Source organism: Halichoeres trimaculatus, unplaced genomic scaffold (assembly GCF_033239565.1).
Source record: "Halichoeres trimaculatus isolate MK-OKI-2021-1 unplaced genomic scaffold, fHalTri1.1 fHalTri1_scaffold_8, whole genome shotgun sequence".
Classification (NCBI taxonomy): Eukaryota; Metazoa; Chordata; class Actinopteri; order Labriformes; family Labridae; genus Halichoeres; species Halichoeres trimaculatus.
In genome coordinates this window covers 5,420,954-5,443,206 of record NW_027437186.1, presented here as the reverse complement: position 1 = coordinate 5,443,206, position 22,253 = coordinate 5,420,954, and the positions used below count along the sequence as shown (strand labels likewise).

Below are 22,253 nucleotides of genomic sequence, written 5' to 3'. Positions count from 1 at the left end.
CTGGGATCGCAGGGGATGCTGATTCTGCATGTATGTGTGTGTGAGTGTGTATGTGTGTGTGGGTATACCTCTTAGTATTTATGGGACTGGCTGCTTTGCAGTTGAAGCTGAGGCCTGCTTCATCTATATGCAGATCACGGGATGTGGAGCTCAATTGGCTCATCCGCTTGTCTGTGACTGAATGTGACTGGCACTCTGATGCATCTGGACAGGTTGGTTTGGGTGTGAATGAGCGTGTGTGTGTGTGAGAGCGTGTGTGTGTGTGTAGTAGGGGGTGATGGGTAGAGAGGAGCTCTTCTGCTAAATGCCAAAGGAGAAATCATGTTATGGCATTAGTGAATCAGTGGCCCATTGACCCTGTGCACAGTACCAAATGAAATTCATGAGCCATGAGGGGAATAATGAGGCTTGAGGGACCAATATATGCAGATAACCACAAATCTGTAATCCAGAGGTGATGGAGAGGTGCACAGGCAGTCTGTCCTGCTCTTCCTCCACGAGAAGACAACTTCTGATTTGGGATTTAAAAAGCTGCCTTTCCTCCACTTAAAAGCAGCATTTTAAGTTTTTAAGTGTTGAGATTAAAAACTGTAAACATAAAATAATGAAAAATGAAATATACTATCTATTTATATTAAATCATAGTTGTGGACAAAAATGTTAAAACACCTGACAGATCTGAAATAATTGACCCCTTTTTGCCTCCAAATCATGATCCTGATACATGCAGGTGTTTTCTCTGAGCACAACAAACATCAGATGAAGTGAGTCCTTTGGTTTTGTTTTGTTTTTTTTTGTTAAATTTAACTTTAATTTTTGGTTTGTCCACCTTTTGCAGCAGTTACAGTTACATGTCTCCGGGATAGTGTCGATAAATTTCCTGAGAACTTCAGCACTAATGTTACCCCATGACTTCTGCAACTAAATCCAAAGACTTTCCTTTGAATGTTCAACAGATCCGTCCACTTTTCTTAAAACTCACCCAAACATGCAGCATGAGGTTGAGGCTTGGACCAAGGTTATAATAGTTTTGGATTTGTCGTTGCAGTTTAGTTTTAGTCAGTTTTAACATTGTTTTTCTCATTTGGTTTGGTTTTAATTTGTTTTAGAGCAGGCATTCTAGTTTTTATTTAGTTTTGATTTTTGCAACAAGGCTTAGGTTTAGTTAAGTTTTAGCTTAGTTTCAGTTTAGTTTTAGTTTTTTCATACCTTATTAACCAGGTGCAGGATTCAAAAAGGTCAGAGTAAATATTTTTTAATACTGTTTATTTTCCAGTCCAACATAGTGCTCACTGCTCAGTTAACACTGATACTGAACTGTTGGCTTCTGCCTTAAACACAAGAAAATAATATAAACTTAGTATAAAAAATATAAACATAAATTATATAAAAATAATGTTAACATAAATTAAATAAAAAGTAATATAAGCATTAGTTATATAAAACAATATAAATGAGCTTTAATAATTAGAAACTTGGACTCTGTAACAATAAAGGCAGACTCAAAAACAATTAAAGTCAGACTCACATGAAATTAAACTATTGCAGATGCTCTGATTCATTGCTCCACTACGTTTCATCGCAGCACAGCGCACAGCCAGTCAGTGCAGTAAACAAGCACGTCCCGGCACGTCGCTATGATGGTGCCGTACGGTGCTGACAACTGCCGAAAACTGTTGTAAAACTGGTCAGGAAAATGTGTTGGATTAAGTTAAATCCTAAAGCCTATTAATATTGTCAAAAACAATAACTATGGAAATTTTGTCTATAATTTTGGTTAGTTTCAGTTAGTTTTGTGAACACAAGATACAGTTATAATTCACTTATCGTTTTTGTTTTCTTTTCTAGTTTTTATTACTTTAAGTTAACTGCAATGTATTTTAAATTTTAGTTTTCATTTTTAGTTAACTATTATAACCCTGGTCTGGACTTGAAGGGGGCGGGTCCATTATTTTAAATGTTCCTTTTTATAAGAAAAATAACTTAAAGCTCCTTATGATAGCTCTGTTCTGTGGTTCCTTAAGTCAGGACTAACCTGGTAAAAATCTTGGCATCAGTGCTGCAAACTCATAGAGCGCTTTGCAAAACAACCAGGATTTGAATCCTCTGATCCCATACAGACTGCTTTATTTGATTATACTTCTTAGCTTATTATGTTAGTTATTCTGGACTCTCAATCTTTAAGTTCTCAAATATATTTATTCTTGTTCGCCCTCAATCATTTCTTTGTGAACTTGAAATAAAGTCTGATGATGATGATAATACTGAGCATAATGACGACTCTGTAGATGCTTCATTTGTTTTATTGGTACTTAAACACCCAATTTAACAAAACCACTGAAACCTCTTGATTGGTTGCTAGGCGCCACCCTGTTGGCTATGGCTGCCTTTTGCAGCAGCTCTCTCTTCTTTGTCAGTTTCTTGTCATGTTTTTCGTCTCTTTTTCGTAATCTTTGTATTTGGAGTGGATCATTACTTTGTATGGCTCATTGTTGGTCATGGACACAAACTTTTTGTGGCTTCAGTGATATTTTTACTACTTCTTCTCCTGTGTTTGTCTGGAGATCCTACATGTAACCATGGCTACATTGTTTGCATGTGAACTCAACCGTTAGCAGCCTGTAGCATGTCAATGCTAACTGGTGTAATGCCTGATGTCTTCCCACAAGGTGAGGAGAAGGAGGTGAGGATGACGTGCTGGTTCTCAGGTGTGAGCTAAGAAGTGACAACATGGACCTGTCCAACATTGGGAACATAAGATCTATCCCCAATAAGATGGACAAGCTAGCTGTACTAACCCAGCAACAGAGGGAATACCAGAAGGCAGAGTAGCATCATGCTATTCACAGACATGGCTAACAGAGCTAACATCAGACACCAACGCCATGTTGTAACTTCACAGCTGTGAGCAGACAGGATCCAGGAGACAGAGGTGGAGCATGACTGAAGAAGCTCAGTCCTGGACCCTGTGGAGGTGGAGGCTGGCTGAACTGGAGAATGATGGACAAGCTGTCATCATCTATTTTCTTATTAACCTTTTTGCACTTTCTATACACTTTCTTACTTTTGTTTTCTTAATTGCTGCTGTGACTTCAATTTCGCTGTACTTGTTACAATGACAATGAAGTTCTATTCTATTCTAAATATGACAAGTGTTCAAAAAATGTTGGCCATCACCGTATTATATTATGTCATGCTATACAACAGTTCCTTTACTTACCAGTGTGCCAACTAATGAGTTTTTCATTTCACAAGATATCTCTCTGCCGCTTTTTTGCTTTGAGTTAAGAGCTTAAATTCAGGTTACGGATCATAGCAAACAACACAGGGAGCACTGCAACATCCATCCAGCATCCTGTGTCCCACTCGTTTACTTTAAACGGTTACCACGCGGTGGTAGCATCACTATTGTGCTCACATTTATGCTCGCAGTTTTTTGGCAAAACTTTCAGAAACTATTCTAAAGGAACACCCAGGAAAAGTTGCCCCTGGCGTGTGATGGCGCTATTCGATGACACTTGCCAAACTTATTTTAGAAATTTTCTGCAATGCAGGATAAAACAGAGCGCACTGGATAGGTTTTTATTGAAAACAGCTGCAGATGAAAGTGTGACAAAAAGGGCAAAAATCAGCCAATTAGATTCAGTTATTCAGTTTTTTCTTCTCCACCTACATCAGCATCTTTAAGTTGTCTGATCTCAAATGTAAATGCTGAAGATTATTCTTAATACAACCAGTTTATTACAGTACATTCTGTTTTATTGTGTTTTATACAGTATTACCTGTAAGTACAATTATTTTTTTTGTGAGAATATGTAATAAAAATGGTGTTTTTTGGGGTCTATAATGGATTAATGGCATTTCAATTCATTTCAATGGGGAAAACTGATTTGACATACAAGTAATTTGAGATAAGAGCATCATCACAGTGCCAATTAAAATAGTAAGTCAAGGCATCACTGTATTATCTTTTAATTTAACAAGTCAGAATGCAGTAAGGACTCTTAAAGATGGGGATCTTGAAGGCTGCAGCTGTGCTTTGTTGTTCCAAAATAAAATGTCTGTAGTGGGGAGACCTCTATCTCTAGCCTGTAATTTGGTTTAGGGGAGGGTGTAACAACCAAGAGGGGGACAAAACCATTGTGGTAGACTGGTATTAATTTATTTCTGCTTATTTTTAGTGATTGTTCTTGAAGTGTGTAGTGGCACAGGTCATTTTAATGCCTTCCTCAAATGTGTTGAAGGTAAAAAAAAAAAAAAAAAAAAAAAAAGACGAGCACTTTTCTATATCATCTATAACATCCATGAGCTGCACTCAGTGACCTTAGGTACTCAGCACCTCCTCAAGCTGATGCTTTTAGGATGCAGAGTCTTAAGCTGTATGTGAACATTACCTTCACACATTCATACAGAGACGTTTATTTACCTGGAGAACAGTAGCTGCACCATGTCAACCAGTGTATGTTCAGCAGACTTCCTGAGGAGCTCTACAAAAAGACGGACGGATGTTCATCAGAAAAATCAAAACAGATGACAAAGAGACATAAAACATGGAGCATTACATTCACAGGTTTCATGAGAGAGTAAAGTCAGAAGAGAGGAGGCTCAGAAAACTTGTGCAGGAGGTTTGTGAAGGTTCCATGTTAAAAAAAAAAGACTCATGGATACAGTTTGTGTCAATTCATTCTAAATTTGACCAAAATGTTGAAATTAAATGTGACTCACCACTTAGGCGCATCTCAAAGCAGATCCTAAAGCAGGACTGCATGATCTCACAAACGGACTCATTGGTCAGATGAGCTCCGACAGGGGTCAGTAGCAGAGTCCGCAGGACCTGGGCACAGAATGACAGGATGATGAGGTAAAATCACACTAAGACTGTTAGTTTACTTCAAATAAAGCAGAGAAATCACCATACTATTTCAAAAACTTTACCCAGGCTACAGTTTAGCTCAGCGGTTAAATCACACACTAAGTTTTACAAATGTCCGTCCTATGGGGAAACCTGGGGAAACTGAAAACCTGTTCTTTATAAACTAAACATGTTGTTGAAACATTACTTTTCTCAGCACAGAGCAAAAAAAACTACAGTTTGAACAAGTCAACCTGAAAGAGTACCTGCAGAATTTTCATTAGGACAACTTCATCGCTGGCTGGGTCTGTTCCCACAAATCGAGCGTGTGTGACTGCGTCTGCCATGTTCTCAATGGCCTCTGCCGCTGCTTCATGGTTAGCATCTACAAAAAGGACAGAGTTGATAAGAGCGTAAATGGGTCAGAAATGAAAGGAAACATAGGTTAAAGGTGGCAACTTTTATACATTTACTAACAACACAATGCTCTGATAAAATGCTCTGTCATCACCTGATCTGTTGTTGACAAAAGTGACTTTACGTCTCTACTGGACGACAGTGATGTCTAGTAAAAGCACACCTCCTCTCAGAGCCTGCGTGCTCTGGACTCTGTGAACTGTGTCACTAACTTTAACGCTCTTATTCATCACTGTCTGCTGTATGAGCGAGTTACTTGGTCTTCTTGGTCGTCCTGTTGAGTAAAAAACTGTATTTTTGTCCATGAACCTATTATAGGTCTGCTTCCTTCATACTTCCCAACCTTCATCACACAGAAGCATGAAGGATCTCATAATCTTTGATCCCAGGATCTTTTCTGTCTGACAGGGCAACACTGAGATGTATAAAAAGCAGAAACTGTAAAATAAAGTGTATACATACTAGAGCCCAACTGATTAATCAGTCGGGCCGATTATACCTGTCACAGATTAATCAACATCGGCCAAAATGTAGCCGATTACATACATTTTTGCCCCCCAGAGATTCTGTCACACCTGTTCCTGTGTGTCTGTGTGTTGGGCTGCACACTGCCTGAGTGCCCGCCCCCTCCGTCCACCATTATCTAATGTAAGACTATAGAATGATGTTTTAAAGTCGCAAAAGTTGCTTTTTTTGTGAGATAAACAGATAAATGCTACTGTTAATTCACACGTCCACCATTATCTAATGTAAAACTATAATACGTAAGTTGCTCATTGTGTGTTTACAGTTTGACTTTTTTTTCTACTTACTGTGTTTACAGTTTGACTCCTTTATCTATTATTGTGTTTACAGCTTTTTCTTATTTATCATTGGTTTAAACTACAGTTCTTATGTTGACAGTTTTATAATTTAAGTTCCTTGTTTTAATTTAATCTGTCTCTGTCTTGAATCATATGGGTATTATAATAATTTGTGTTCATATACAGTATATATCCTGTGTATATCAATGAATTTATTATATAAATCAGCTGATATTGGATATCAGCCAATATATTGGATATCGGCTTTTTTTTGCCCTCAGTATCGGTATCGGCATCGGCAAATCCCCGCTCCATTCAGTGTGCGCTGATGAGCTATTCAGACCAAAACTATTCTGTGAACCAGACTAAAACATGTCTTTTTTCCTGCAAAATTAATTTTTTTGAACTGGTGCATGTGTGTGGGTCTGTTGTTTCTGCAGCCCGCTTCAAGCGGACTCTTCAAGAACTGCAGTTTTTAGCACCAACCAACTTTATTTATAAAGCACTTTTAAATAAACCCAGCTGCAAACAAATTTCTGTGCTGAGAGCTTAAGTAAAAAGGATAAAAAAACAGACACACATGAAAGAAAACATATTACAAGTAAATAAAGGTAAATAAGTTCAGACAAAGAAACCAAGTCTTGCTGAGGGTAAAAGCCAAGGAATAAAAACGTGTTAAAACGGGTTTTAAAAGTGCATTTTCCTAAAGACTTTATATCTTCAGACCAGAGACTGGCACTTGGTAAAAAGCTGTTTGAATTTGCTGCTCTTTTTAGCTGTATATAGTAAAATATTATATCATAAAAATAATACAATTTACTGTACATATATTTTTGTTTGATTCTGTCTTGTCACTGAACATGTTGTAGACATTTATTTTGTACTGTCATAGTTTGTAATGCTTCTTTTTGTCTGTAAACAAATCTCAACAATGTTTGTGTCCCGTACAAAAGAAGATCTTGAATAGAAAATAAATACAAAACATTATGTACTTAATTTTGAGATTTATTTGGAGCTACTGCTTCAACAACCTGTGCATTTTATTAGCTTAAACAGTATGTATGTGTTTAAAAAAAGCAGGTTCCAAATGAGCTGTGTCAGAAAGAAAACGACTCCTGATTGAGTAAGACATTTTAAGGCAGCAACAGAAGCTTAGAAGATGAGAAGTAGTGTACTAAAAACCTGGGGGATGTTCACTTATGTCCACGGCCAAACGGGAAATTTAGGACAAAAAATACAACATTACATAAAAGACAAATACAGTTGATTAAAACATGCATCTGAACTGGAATCAGACTCTGGCGTTTCTGTCATTTCCATCATCAGGCCCAATTTTACCAATCTATCCATCCTTGAAATCTGCCTTTGAATCACAGTTCTTTATTTCTGTCACATTAGGATCATAAGTGTCAAAAAGAAAACCATTTAGTGTTTGATATTAAAAGAAAAAAAAGCAGTTAACCTTTCCAGAACCCTTCAGCAACCAAAATCACACCCACCAGCTCCACACATCAACAAAAGTGGACAAATCTAGCACGGTCTGTGCACATTGTCCTTCCAGCCCTGGGATCTAATGACCAGATGTGGCCTTTTGTTGGAGGCAGGCTGGGACAAATTGGCTGTCGGAGCAACAGGAGCCAGTGTTTTTGAAACCTGAGCAGCTGGCCAGCTATCCGCCCAGAGCCAGCCTGTTTTCCTTTCCCATCGCCCTCAGGAGCAGTAATTCATTAACTAATAAGCACAGGAGGGAGAAAAGAGGGGGGAGCGGAAGAAAATAGGGAGGGAAAGAGAGACAGAGAGGGAAGAGGGTTTGGGAAGACGTGAGCAGTGTGGCCATGTCATTACTAACAGAGTTTAATGAAGGAAAAGAAGAAGTTAGGATTTTGAGCTGTTTGAGGATATCTGGATTGGTTACTGGAGTCCAAACAGTGTACTGTGAGGTTTGCTTTATGAGTGATACAGTCTGTTTCCACAGAGCAATGCCGACATCTCTCCTGAGGACGAGGGCAGCAACAAGCGTGGAAGTTGTGCTGAAAACATCCAACATCCAGACACAGAAAGTGGAGCCACAGGGGGATCCAGCAGAATGTCAGAAGTGATATAAAACACTAATCCTTCTCCTGGCACACACTCCATACAGGCCGTGTCCAGAGGAGGGGGTGAGGGGAGGCATTGTTAAAATATCACAGAGGAAAAGACTGTGTGTCCATGCGTTTGTGTGTGTGTGTGTGTGTGTGTGTGTGTGTGTGTGTGTGTGTGTGTGTGTGTGTGTGTGTGTGTGTGCCTGAGGGTATGTGGGCCGAGTCAATAGGGGTTGAACCAGCTGCCACATAAAGCAGTTAAAGTCGTATCAAACTCTGGTCACAGAAATCAAAGACGAGTCGAGAGGGAGCGCAGCAGAGCGGGGTGGCTGCTTTTTAGCGAGCAGCACACAAAAAGCTCTGGAGCTGCACGTTGCTGACGGGCCAACACATCTTTAGAAACCAGACAAAGAGAGAGCTGCTTTTTCCATGGTCAGAGAAGAAAATGAGTTTGTTCACCTGTTCATCTCCTGAATAGCACCAGATCACCTTTCAGTCAGGCTGCTCTGCCCCCAGCGTTAGCTACACACCAGTTCCTCTTAGGAGGTACTGCACAGAATACACATGTTTATTTTACGTGGTAGGTGTTGCTAATCATGCATTTCCCTTTAAAGTGCATGCAACAAAAGATGTGCAAGTAGGGATGGGTACCTTTCACATTTGAAATGATACGGTACCAATGCCTGGTACCTGGCAATCGGTATCGGTACTCAACGGTACCAATTTTTCAGTATTTTTTTTGTGTTTATGTGGTAAAAAATATCAATGTGTTTAATAATAGAATATACATTTTTTCAACTTAACATCTTTAGTCATTAATATGTAATCTTGCTATGCTGTGTTCATGTTCAGCATGGAAAATCACCTACTCTTTCACTCCATCAGACTCACAAGAATGCATTTAGGTACATGGTCCTTTTGATTTTGCATGAATCGGTACCTGGTAGTGTTGACAGAATTTGGTCTGTACCTATAAAAGCACCTAATTTGCTACCCATCCCTATGTGCAAGGTTGCAAAATCACATCCAGAAAAAGTCCTCCAAAGGGATTTGTATTCTCATTTTGTGTTTTTTATCTGTTCCTCATTAATTTTTCACGTATTTAATCTTGCAAAGAATTATGTCCAACTTATAAGTGTTACTTTTTAAAACATTCTGGTTTGTTCAGTCTTTCTTACACATATGACTGATTCTTTGATTAAGGGAACATTTCAGGTTTACAAAAAAAGTGAAAAATATGTGCTTTCTTTGCTTCATATTCTATTTGATGCATGTATTGTTTTTTTTTGTGTTTGTTTGTTTTTCAGATTTTTTATGAAGTGAAGCTAGAATCTGCTGAGAGAACCTGTTTCAATCTCTTTGCTTTCCTCTCTGATGTCATGTTTTCATTTTTTTTCTCATATTTACTTGAGTGTTTCTTTAACTAGGGGAACATTTCAGGTATATATTTTTTTGTTTACCAATGATACACCAGGGATGAACTAAATTCATTAATTGACAAGCTTGCACTCTAATGAATTCTTAAATATTTAAGTTACAAAAAAAATAAAACGATGCATTTTTTTGTCAACTGTGTTATGGACAAAAGTTGTGACTATTTCTCAACATAAACCTATTGTACTTAATTTCGAGTTTTTCCTCCATTTTTATGTCAGACTATGCTCCCTCATCATTTATATCACAGTTAAGCTCAAATTTAAAAGAATTTTGGCTCAGAAATCACAGTAATACAGCTGACAGGACAAGAAAAGAGAAACCTGTCCCTACAACAGTAAATTTAAAGATGCGAACACAGTTGACATTTCCTCCATTTTTTGGCCCCTGAGGAGGAGCTGAAACATGCCACACTTTCTTCATGGTTCCAACTTAAATGAATGTGACTCAACTGATTTAAGTCATGTGACTTTGGAGCAAACCATTGCTGAAGTATAGGTTTTTTTTTAAACAGGTTGATCCAGATTTCCCGGACACACAAAAAGTGAATTATTTTATCTAAATTAATTATTTAAGTAGTTTTTAAAACAACTTTTTAATGTTTCAATGATTATTTTGAACAAATAATGCTACAAATAGCAAACACAAACTTGTATTCCAGTGCTAATTTTTAAGAGTGAACTTGATGTTTGAGAAATCAGACAGCACAAAAACTGCAAATTCCAACACATGATTTGCATTTTTAACAAAAAAATGATGGAACCTGTTAATGCTATGTATTAAACGAGAATTAAATATCAGCCAAATGACCCACTGTAGAATTGGTCATAGCTTGAAAATAATATCAAGAAAAATTGATAAGTTTACCCCATGGACAGATATATTTCTGTGCTTTAATTTTTTCCTTTGTAAGCAGAGAACTCGCTCTCGTCAGACAGGTTTTCCTGAGGGCTTCTCTTTAAAGGGACCCAGCAGTCTTACCCTACAAAACAACAAAAATCAAAGAACGTAGGATAACTGTTGGTTGACCAATCTCTGGACTGTTTTTGTTTTGGTGTAGAGACAGACAGCGTCTCTTCTTTCCTTGTTGGCCTCCAGGTTAAGTTGCTGCTCATGCTGTGTGCTCCTCTCTCGTCTTGTAACAGCGGTTTTCTTTGAGTATAACAATGTATGAGGCCCTAAAATCATGGCAGACTACAGCTGTACTCTAAGCTGATATATTCTGGCAGTGGCTGCAGGTTAAGCCTCAGTTGAGCCTCGCTCTGAGCCCTGTGGGGGCTAGTGACCAAGCGGCTGCTAGCAGCACAGCGAGGGGCTTTGCTGACTCTGCTGGGCAGGAGAAACAAGGGGGAACGAGGGAAGAACAGGGAGGAGAAATGAACATGGGGAAAGGAGCGCAGAGAGCAGGGATCTGGAGATCTGTCAGCAGCAGGGCTTAGTTTACTCCCTTCTCTATGCCAGTAGACCTCGGGCCACAGATTGAGAGGAATTATCTCCCACTAAATAAAATGACTGAGTGGAATAAGTGGGTGTGAGGGAGAGATGGGGTCCTTTCACTTCCTCCTGGGATCTGGACAAGCAAGAAATCAAACAACAGAAAGAGGATGGTGCGAGTGGCAGCGTTTAGGAGACAGGGAAAAGCTGGAAGTGAAGGATCAGATTTAACACTACAGTGAGATTAATGAGATTATATCCGCCTGCTTCAGTCTTATTCTGACTAAACTGAGTCATGTGCGTGTTAACCTGAGTGTTTCTAAACACCTCCATCCTTTGTGAAAGCTTACAACATAAAACATGGACACAAATCACTCAGCAGGTATCAGACAGGTGGAGACTCACACCCACCTCAGGTCTCTGCAGGTTACTGAGGCATTAAGATTAAAAGAGAAGCTTCTGGAACCTGAACACCGTTAATTAAAACATAAATCCAGAAGAAAAGTGTAAGAAGAGAGCGCAACACAGACTCAGAGGCTCGATTATGTTTCCTTTATACACCAGGAGATGGCAGTACTCGACAGGAGCAGCACTGCTGCTCTTTATGTTATCACACAAACCAACTTCACTTTAGATTTAGTTCAGAAAAAAGTATCAAATTTTTTTCTATTATTTACTAGACAGACGTTTTTTGATCTGTGTGAATATTCATTGTTTTGAATGTGAACAGAAATGATTTCTAGGACTTCTACTGAGTGGTTTGGAGAGTGTGTGCTCTGATATAGAATCATATGAACTCATAAAAACGCTGAAAATGCTTTTCTTATTGTAAAGATTTTTTTTTTTTTTCCTGAATGGATGCTGTGTTTGTCTTTAAGATCAAAATTAAATGTGTTTTACTGCATTTTAGTCACTAACCCATCAATTTGATTTTTACCTACTTCTCACGATTACTTATCTGCTGTAACTTTGCATCAAATCCCTTTTTTCCTTTGAACAGTGTAAGTCAAACCACCCCAAAAAAGCAACACCTTTTGAGAAAGAAAAAAAATTACTTGCGTCTTGATTTCAAGGTTAACAGAAAAATATCTGTCTGAAAGAGACATCCTTCGTACAGGACACACCTTTAATGGACGCCTACTTGCAGTGAATTCAAAATTGGGTCTCTAAACATCACATCATGTGAAAACAATCCAAACTTTCTTCATTTCTTAAAGCCCAAGGGTGGCTTTTAATATCAGGTGGCGCTTTTTGAATGAAATTAATACAATATTTATATTTAGAGAACACACCAATAGTTTATTTATTAAATCAGGGTTATTGAAGCTTCCAGAGATAATGGAGCTTCAGACATTACTAGTTATGTTTAAAGCCAGAAACAGAGCTTTACCAGAAAACCTATTATATACCTATTATAACCTATAACCAAAAGCTATTTGTGTTTACCACAGAAGATCAAAATCATAAAAGAAAATTTGATTTTAAGTACAAAGTCAAACGAACTACTTTTAATCAAATGTGTACTTCAGTTGTAGGTGTAAATATATGGAATTTCAATCACGAGACTTAAAGGGTTGTGCAGAGACTCATCAATTTAAAAAAATGTAAAATGAGTCAATACACAGTAGAAAATTAAATTGGATGTGATGCATGTTTTGAGATTAAAATTTGAATTTTTTGGGGGGGGTTCTTTATTTTATTATAGGCTATTTATTTGTTTTTGTTTTGTTTGTTTTTGTTGTTAAAATCAATGACGGATTAATGTCGGCTGTTGAAGTTCAACTGTATGTGATGTCAGAGCATCTGTTCTTTTTAAAAAGTTGTTCAAGTAGGAGCAGACAAATATAAGATACATTTCTCTTCACGCTGCTCCTTTCCTATCATGAATGTGTTTGTTTAAGGGTGTAATGTGCACCTGTGTATGGATTTGGTTGTCAGCTTTCATGTATGGAACAAATGAATGAATAAATATTTAATCTATGCATCCAAACCCATTTGAGATATGCTTTATAATCTGGGAGATTAAAATTAAAACCAATAATTCATAGGAAAATGAAACAGATCCAAAAAGAAGACATCTTCAACTGCACAATGTTTTGCAGTGACTCAGCTGATGTTACAACATATTAGTGCTTCTCGACTCAAAATCCAAATCTTCTATGATCACTATAATCTCTGGGAAACACATATTCCATGGTTAGGTTTCCTTTTTTCTTTGAAATGACTTTAGTACCTGGTGTTTACAGGCTTCACAGAAACAGCCGAGCAGAGCAAAAGGCAAACAGCGAAGCAAAAAGGTTAACAAAGTTTTCAAACTACTGTCAGATCTATTCATCTTTACCCAAAGAGCAGAGTGAGTCAACGCTCGGAGAGCGGCTGCATGCGCTTCATGTCCTCCTTAGAGGAAGGCTGATTAAATGATGGGGGTGTTGGGACAGCGTCGGGTCGAGGGCGGCGGGATTAAGGAAGCCGGAGTGACAGACGGAGGCTCAGGGACTCACTGACTGAGCGAGGTGCTCGTTGAACAGATATGTTGTGGGCATGTGTGTGTGAGCTTTGGGGGGCGAGAATTTCAGCATCAGTCTGAACACGCTGAGAGCTGCTAGATCCATACTTCAGACTGAATTTACATTAATGCTGGACACAAGGTTTTAAGTACGTTTAATCCTGACATTAAAATCTACAATCAATTCAAAAGAGTTTAGGAGTTTAAGATGACTGCAGCTGTGAACAGTAACAAAACACGGACTCGACCAACATCTGGTGACTTGACAAAACAACTGGCAGACACACGGTCATATTTCCATGATGAGGCTGATCACGAGAGGCAGTCCTGACCATACTCCAACACAAGCCAGCTTCTGTGTCACGATGAGAATCCTGGAGCTGACGTGACCATTAGCAATAAGAATGAGTAAAACCTTTCCTCTTAAGGGGAAAGAAAAAAATCACACAGAGGCTATGAACCTTTATGAAAAAATATTTGTGACATTACAAAATCCTTTGACCTATGGTTTAAGTGGATCCATCCTTTTGGCACTGAGTCATCAATTACTGTATGTGGTATGAAACTGCAAGTCAAAGGCTGTGTTGAACAGGGTACATTATTAGCACATTTATTAGCATTAGCAAAGGTTTGGTGTGGTCATGTGAGACACCTGGCCTCGTTTTGGCAAAATAAAGAGGCCTAAAATCTTCTACACCAAAGTCAGTGAATGTACAATACTTGTGCTACTTCTGTTTTTGCTTAATTTTCTCTTCACTGGAATTGGCTTGTTTTTAATGACTTTAATGAATTCAAACCTTTACTTTTAATGTGTTATTGTTTGCAATTTCGTTGCACTGGTTGCAATGACAAATAAAGTTCTATTCTATTCTATTCTTTAATCTTTGTAATGATTCTCCAAGTGCCTCCTTTTAATCACTTTAAATTGCCTTGTTACCAAAATGTGCACAAACTGTGTGTTTCTGTCTCACTGTGCCTGGATATGCACCTACATCTATGGGACTACAGAGCGGTTCACTTGTCAAAATGCATTTTGAACCACAGACCAAATTAATCTGCAGGAGTATGTTGGTGTTTTGCTCTCCTCACACACACTCTGTAACAATCAAGTGAGGTTTGTGAACAGTTTACAATTATTTCCATCACTGATTATTCAAATGAAAGGAAAAGGAAGTAAAGACCAAAGTCCTGAATCTGAAACAAGAAGATCACAGGTGAAACTCTCCCTTCACTGAGGCCTGAACCACACGTATATGGATATATTCCTAAACGCACATTTTTCTGTCCGATTGGGCCTCTCAACCACACAAACACGGCGATTTCACCCACATAAACAGAGATTTTTTAAAACAGATAAAAAAGTGAAGAAATAGAAAAAAAATGGTTGAGTGGATCCATGTAGCGGTGTTAAACGGAGCTGGTGTTGACGTGATGACGTCAAGCGCCTAGCAACAAGTTACTGTGTTTGACTGCGCATGCTCATAATGTTCTTCTTCTATGGTTTTCACATTTTGCTAACCTGCCACTTATCGGCCAGGCATGGCCTTGCAGGCTTCAGAGGCGATCGTTTTCAGTTTGGCCTCTTCGTATGGACAGAGATATTTCTGTGGTGTGGACGGAGATTTTTCTTTAAATGAGGACAATGATATCCGATCAAAAAAAAAAATCCATATACGCGTGGTTCAGGCCTGAGTAATCTAAACTTAAAAGTGCTTTAGGTACGAAAGGTTTTCCCAGCGTTCACTTTTGGAAAAACAGACAGGATTAGTCCCAGTTTCTTACCTATAAGGCCATAGGAGAGGAACTTGTTGACGGAGGTCAGGGCGAGGCCTGTGATTGGTCCTGTGGTGTCCTCAGAACGGACCACTTCCAGGAAGGGCCTCAGAAAAACGTTGGGTTCAACATCTGAGAGTTCTGAGGAAGAGAAAAGAAAGATACAAAGGTCAGTCATGCAATCAAACCACGTCAGGTCACTTCCTGAAGGTGGATCTGATGAAAATAAAGGACACCGTGTTTCAACTCTGAGCTCCACATATTCAGAAAGAGGAACAGCTCCTTTCTTCAACAGGCCAAACCTTTAACTCTGTGCACTTTAACTTCCAAATAAACCACCGTTCTCCTCTGTGTCCTGTGTCTTTAAACCTCTCAGAACAACAACACATGGGGTTCCTCTGAGAAGTCTTTGACCTCAGACGCTGCTGCTCACACAGGGCAGAGCAGAGTGGTCAACGCTATTTAGTGGAGTTTAATGTACTTTCCCTGCGCAGTGTATGAGGGTCTGTGTAAACAGCTCTTTTGCCCTGAGGAGGGCAGATCAATGAGGAATTAACGTCACAGGAGGCAGAGAGAGAGGGGAATAATAAGGGATGTGGATTAAGGGAGATGGGGAGAGGGAGAGGAGAGCTGAGGAGAGCTAACAGTGGACTGAGAGGAAGAGTTGAACATTGAGGAAAAAATGCTAACTCATTTCATAAAGACGGGTATAACAGAAACCTGACTGCTTCCATGGTAGGAATGAGCTTTACAAGCATACTTTTGAATAGTCACCCGGAACTATCCAACAAGTAACCAAAAAGTCACCTGGAACTGTTAAACTATTAAATAGTAACCAGGAACTACTTGACAGTACATCCAATAATCAGCAGGAACTGTTAGACAGTCAATCGAATGGTTAATTGGAACTATTCAACAAAGCTCACTGGGATCTATTTGACAGTAAATGGAAAAGTTACAGGGAACTACTTGGTGATAAATTGAATAGTCACCAAGAACTATTCAACAAATAATCAAAATGTCACCAGGAACTATTTGAGGATAAATGCAATAGTCACTGGGAACCTTTGGACATTAAATCGAATATTAACTGGGAACTATTCGATGTTCAAGCATAAAGTTGATTGGAACTATTAGATGCTTCATCAAAATGTCAATCCGATAATCACTTGGATCTATAAATGACGTTGTCACTTGGACAATTTGATGATTAACTAAGTAGTCACCTGGAACTATTTGAGGATAATTCACACTAGTTTGGTCTAGCAAAGTTTGCACTTTGCCTTAGTTTTGTTTACAATGTCTCAAAACTTCTTCACAGAGACTTTAACTGTGGACAGTTACTGTGGTTTTCTCTGCCTCACAATCTCACAGAAACAATGCCTGGTCCCTGAATAATCATTTCTTCTTTTGTTTTCATTTGACAGCTAGCAAACAGGAACTACAGTCAGCTTGTGTCAGCTGTACAGCCAGGCCTTTGTGTATGAAATAAGTTTCAAAGGTCAAAAAATAGTCATATGTCCTATTTGATTCTTTATAAATGATCAACTTTTCAACTATTCAAGAATCATGTCTCCCTTCTACACCCATGAAGAAAGAATCACTCATTGACAGTCTTTGTCAGGGTCAGAGCAGAATATATAGTTGCTACATCAAACCTGGACTCCACCTTTCCCAAGATGTATCTATCCCTGTGTTATTCTAATATAATGATGGTGTGTGATGTATGGTCTTGTGATTCATACACAGATTCAGAATTGCACATTAACCGTTATCATTAGAAAATAGAAAGGAAACGTGTCACATAATGTTGACAATGATTCTGCAGTGCCCACCTCTACCACTGAGTTTTAATCATCTCTGTAAAAACGGTACTATCCATTTGATTTAAGTAAAGTTGAAATGTAAAATATCAAACAAAAATAGCCCTAAAAAAGAAGAAGTAAACAGTTCCTGCTGGCTCCCGCCTCAGTTCAAAGAATGATCTCAATTATCAGGTAGCAAATCTCCTTTTGTTATCTTTGTAAACCAGCCAGCCCCTGGCTCTGTGGTCTCTTGACTCCTTGTCTCATGGCTGCACGTGAGCCTGCCGGAGTTAGTAACAGAGGCGTCACAGGATCGCTGTGGAGCTCCTGCTGTGTGTTTACCTCTTGCATTTCCACGTTGCTGTGACACAATGTGGAACCACACACTGGGAAGTCGACGTGTGAGCAGTTTGAAAGTAAAAAGCTGTGGTGATGACAGCAGACTTACATTCTACTGCTGCGGTTTTCATATTTGTATCGTCGGCGACTTGTGTAATGATGAGCTTTAGGATAGGATTATTTAAAGACACTGGAGCTCTGGTTTGTTTCCGAGTTAGATACTTTTATAGGTGCCAACCAAATTCTGTTAAAAGTACCAGGTACTGATACATGTAAAATCAGAAGGTACCATGTTTAGGTACCTAAACCCATCCTTGTGACTGTGAGGGAGTGGAAGAGAAGGTGATTTTCCATGCTGGACATGAACACAGCATCACAAGGTCATATATTAGGATAAATGTGTTAAATTGAAAAAAAAATACATTTTATTATTACACAAATTAATATTTTTTACCACATAAACACAAAAAAGTACCAAAAATAGGTACTGTTTAGTACCAATGTGGTGCCAGGTACCTGTACCTATTTGTTTCACGCAATGGATGAATCAGATTGGAATAGATTTAAGATATCGAGCTGGAGCTGGCTTATAACTGGGGATGGGTACCTTTCACATTTGAAACGATACGGTACCAATGCCCGGTACCTGGCAATCGGTACCAGTACTCAACAGTACTAATTTTCGGTACTTTTTTGTGTTTATGTGGTCAAAATATTTTTTTATTTGTATTAAAAATGGTTTGATAATAAAATGGCAATTCTTTTCAATTTAACATATTTATTTCTCATTATAAAACCTAATTATGCTATGTTCATGTCCAGCATGGAAAATTGCTTACTCTTCCACTCCCTCACAGTCACAAGGATGCATTTAGGCACCTTAAGATGGTACCTTTTGATTTCACGTGAATCGGTCCCCGATACTTTTGACAGAATTTGGTTGGTACCTTTAAAAGTACCTAATTCGGTACCCATCCCTACTTATAACATTTGAGAATTTATTTAATTTTCATCACTAAAGACGACTTTTTTTGCTACCAGAGCAAATCTTGGCATAAACCTGCGTCTTAAAAACAGAACGTCCTTAAAGACTGCTATGTTTGCAATGTAAGGTTCATAATAAAACTTTCCCTTTCTTTTTCTTTTTCTTTTTTTTAAATAAACAGGACATTTTTTTAAATGAACAATCCAATAAATAGGAGTAGAACATGATCTAAGAGACCCAAACCAAGCGTTAATATTTATTAATACGACATTGGGAATGAGTTCCGCCGTTATTGAGAGCAGCTGCGGTGTGAGAAGCAGAAGATCTTCCTCTGTAATCCGTTCACAGACAAAAGAGCTTCGCTGGGCATTTAACTCTGGGAAACCACCTTTAGCCAATCCAGCCCGACTTCAACAGTCCCTCTCCCCCTCTCCTTCTCTGGAGGATTCAGAGAGGAGAGGGTCAAGAGCGGGGGGAGCAAAAATACAAAACAGGTAAAACAACAACGGAGAAAATTAGTGGAGTCACGCACGCCGTTGTGAAATGTTGTGCCAGAGGAGTGCTTGCCACAGCAATACCGTGAGGATTATGGCTTTCTTAAGAGCCGCTCCACTCCAGATGAGAAAAAACAACTTGGACATCAAAAGCGCCGAGGAGAGCGTCCAACCAATTTCCCAAGTGCACATGTGACCGCCTTGCATTAGCGTGTGATATCCAATACCCCTGCGGCTTGTTTAGAAATCAAATATGAAATAATTTGGAAATTTACACAGTCCCTTTATCAGCCGCCAGGTCACTTTTAGGCCTCCCTTCAAAAGCAAATCTCTTGCTTGCTTCTTTATTGAATATTTTTTCATGTGGTGTGTTATTTGAGTTATTGCATGATATGAAAGCTTGGAGCTGTTTTGGTTTAACCCGTGAAGGGTGACTCTTGGTATAAATTTAGCAACCACAGCACAAAAAACAAACACTGGTCCTGGAGAAGGATGTAACAACAAACTACTGACTAGAGCAGAATATAAATAAAATAACTGTTAACTTTGAGAGTGTGATAGCTCTGCTGGTCTGAGCGGTCTGTTCGAGGGAAGAAAACTTTTTAAAGAGAGGGGTTTTGTGTCCCATTACTTTACAGTGTGGTGAAGGGGGAAGGAGGGAGCTCAAATGAATCTGTCAATAGACCCTGATAAAGACTTCATCAGACGCGATCACCCTGTAAGTGCTGTGGCTGCGTCCCAAAGACCACAGATTGGAGAACTCAATTGTGTTGTATTGATCCGGCTGGCCATCGGTGAACGCGGGGCTGACAGGAGCGGTCCGTCGGTGGCCACCACCAATCTTCTTATATAAAGTCTAAATACAGGCTCTGTACTTCAGCTCAATCTCCGGGGCTTGTGGAGTGGAGTGAAATAAATAACGACGGCTGCAGCTGTGGTGAAGCAATCATTCTATAACCAGGTTAACCTCTGGCTGACATTGACCAAAGTAAAAAAAAAATGCAGGATTAAAGCGGCTCAACCAGGCGTGCATGTTGCCATCTAAGGGCCGGGTTTGCTGGGTACAAGTCCTGATTTAAGAGTGCGTACAAGTCCGACTCGAGTTTGACTTAATTGGTAAAAAAAAAGAGGTTTGTGAAATGAGCCCATTACGATTCACTATGAACCTAATCCTGTCTTTCTCTAGCATGCTGGAGCTCCAGCCCTCTGCTCGGAGCTGTAGTAAGAGTATCCAGCCATGTGTGGATTACCTCTCCAAATGACCCCGGCAAAGAGAAAGGGGAGGCGGGGGTGAACCTTTGCCCCCCAGGAGAGCACCTCGGGATGAGGCCGGCTCACCGCAAAACACAAGCCATCTTTAACACATGCACATCTATTGGCAGTGGAGCAGAAAAGGCTTAGAACGCAGGCAGCAACAGCAGGAGATAAATCTGAGCTGCAGACGCACATTATTGTCCAACAAACTGGAGGAGAAATCTGCACAGAACATCCAGAAATGAAACACAAACAATATCTCCATCCAAAGGGTCCATCTCGATTGAAATCACAGAAAATATTCAATGTGAAGTCCTCAAAGATCTCTACAGGGCTCTCTGAGCAGAGCCAGGAGATACACGAACAAGACCGTCTCTCCCAGAATCACAGAATTTAGACGATCCAGAGGCAAAGTATCTGAGGCTTTCAAGGCTGGTTCAAGAAAACAAAGAAAGGTTTACATTCTTATGGTACAAGCATTGCAAATAATTAAGCATGTTGTCTCATAAAAGCAAGTTTAAGAGAAGGTCACTGGATATCAACCTAATTTGCTCTCATGTTATAGCGACATTAATTTGCGGGGGGATGCTGAACGCTGACGATGCTCAGGAGCTGCTAGCACCAAAACAACGCTTGTTAATACATTATACAGTGCTAAAAATAGTGCTGGGATGATGTGCTATTCTCATGATTCGGTTCTATTATGATTTTTGGGGTGCTGATTTAATTTAATTTCCACCTTTTCACCTTTCCTTTGAAATGATAAGGTACCCATGCCCAGTACCTGGCAATTGGTACCGGTTCTCAACGGCACCAATTTTCGGTACTTTGTTGTGTTTATGTGGTAAAAAAATATCAATTTGTTTAATAATAAAATATACATTTTTTTCAATTTAACACATTTATTCTTTAATATATAACCTTGCAATGCTGTGTTCATGTCCAGCTTGGAAAATCCCCTACTCTCCCACTCCCTCATAATCACTAGGAGGACGTGTTTAGGTACCTAAACATGGTACCTTTTGGTTTTACTGAAATCAATACCTGGTACTAGGGGTGTAACGGTACATGTATCCGTGCCGAACCGCTCGATGAGGCTGTTCGGTTCAGTACAGTGCTGTATTTGAATGAGTACAGTAAGTTTACGTTAGCCGCTGCACATGGCTCTTTTATATTCATGTGAGTACTCGTCTATGATTGGCTGAGCAAGGAAGGCGTTTTAATATTCAGGTGGTCTGTGATTCGTGCTTTGCGATCATGAGCATATCATGTGGACGTGACGTCTCACCGTGAGACAATCAGAGGATGAATATCAAAGAGCTTCCGTAGCCACAGGAGCTTGTGTCTGAATTGTGCATCATGGCTGCTGCTAACGACCAACTGGAGCTTGAAGAGCCTCCCCCCTCGCTGTATAATGGTGAGTTTTTGGTTTAATAAACATGCTAAACAAGCAAATGGTTTTGCGTTGTTCCATGCGTTGCTCCATACTGAGAATGTACCGAACTGAGACCCTAAAACCAAAGTACGTACCAAACCGTGATTTCTGTGTACCATTACACCCCTACCTGGTCCTTTTGACAGAATTTGGTTGGTATCTATAAAAGTACCTAATTCGGTGCCCATCCCTATTCTTCACTATTTATGATCTTTGTGATTTTTAGTTTGCTTTTTTAACACCAGACAATGTGAAAAAGATGATTATAATGTCTACAGACTATATTAGAAGCCATTTTTCCCATAGAATGCACATCATGTGAGTCAGAGAGAAACATTTCACTCTCTGCTGGAGAAAGGTGGTAACGTTTTTTCCAATCCAGTTTATAAACAAAGACTGAAATGAAGAATTTGAAAAAAAAAAAAAAAACTGACAAAGAATCCTGATTTTGATATTTCAAAAACAAAAAATCCTGATAATTTTTTTAACATTTTTTTAAACAAAGTGTCAACCTCCAGTGAAACAAACTTGGAGTATACTATTTGATATCCAGGATGTAGTCACAGGTCTACATGTAGTCTAACGATCAAAGTACACCAGCTGTATCTCCTCTTTGTCATGTTATCAGATCTGACAGGTTT

At 39.1% G+C, this 22,253-nt stretch overlaps 1 protein-coding gene across 4 annotated transcripts in view; it reads right to left on the bottom strand.

Moving 5' to 3' along the window:
• gbf1 (golgi brefeldin A resistant guanine nucleotide exchange factor 1) overlaps nucleotides 1–22,253 on the bottom strand; it is a 129,687-nt gene that overhangs the window by 50,345 nt on the left and 57,089 nt on the right. For all 4 annotated transcript variants that reach the window (XM_074675201.1, XM_074675202.1, XM_074675204.1 and 1 more), the window contains exons 4-7: nucleotides 15,310–15,441; nucleotides 5,119–5,237; nucleotides 4,726–4,834; nucleotides 4,427–4,487 (exon numbers count right to left, since the gene is read on the bottom strand). In XM_074675201.1, coding sequence (XP_074531302.1) covers nucleotides 4,427–4,487; nucleotides 4,726–4,834; nucleotides 5,119–5,237; nucleotides 15,310–15,441 — 421 coding nt within the window. The remainder of the gene's footprint in view (nucleotides 1–4,426; nucleotides 4,488–4,725; nucleotides 4,835–5,118; nucleotides 5,238–15,309; nucleotides 15,442–22,253) is intronic.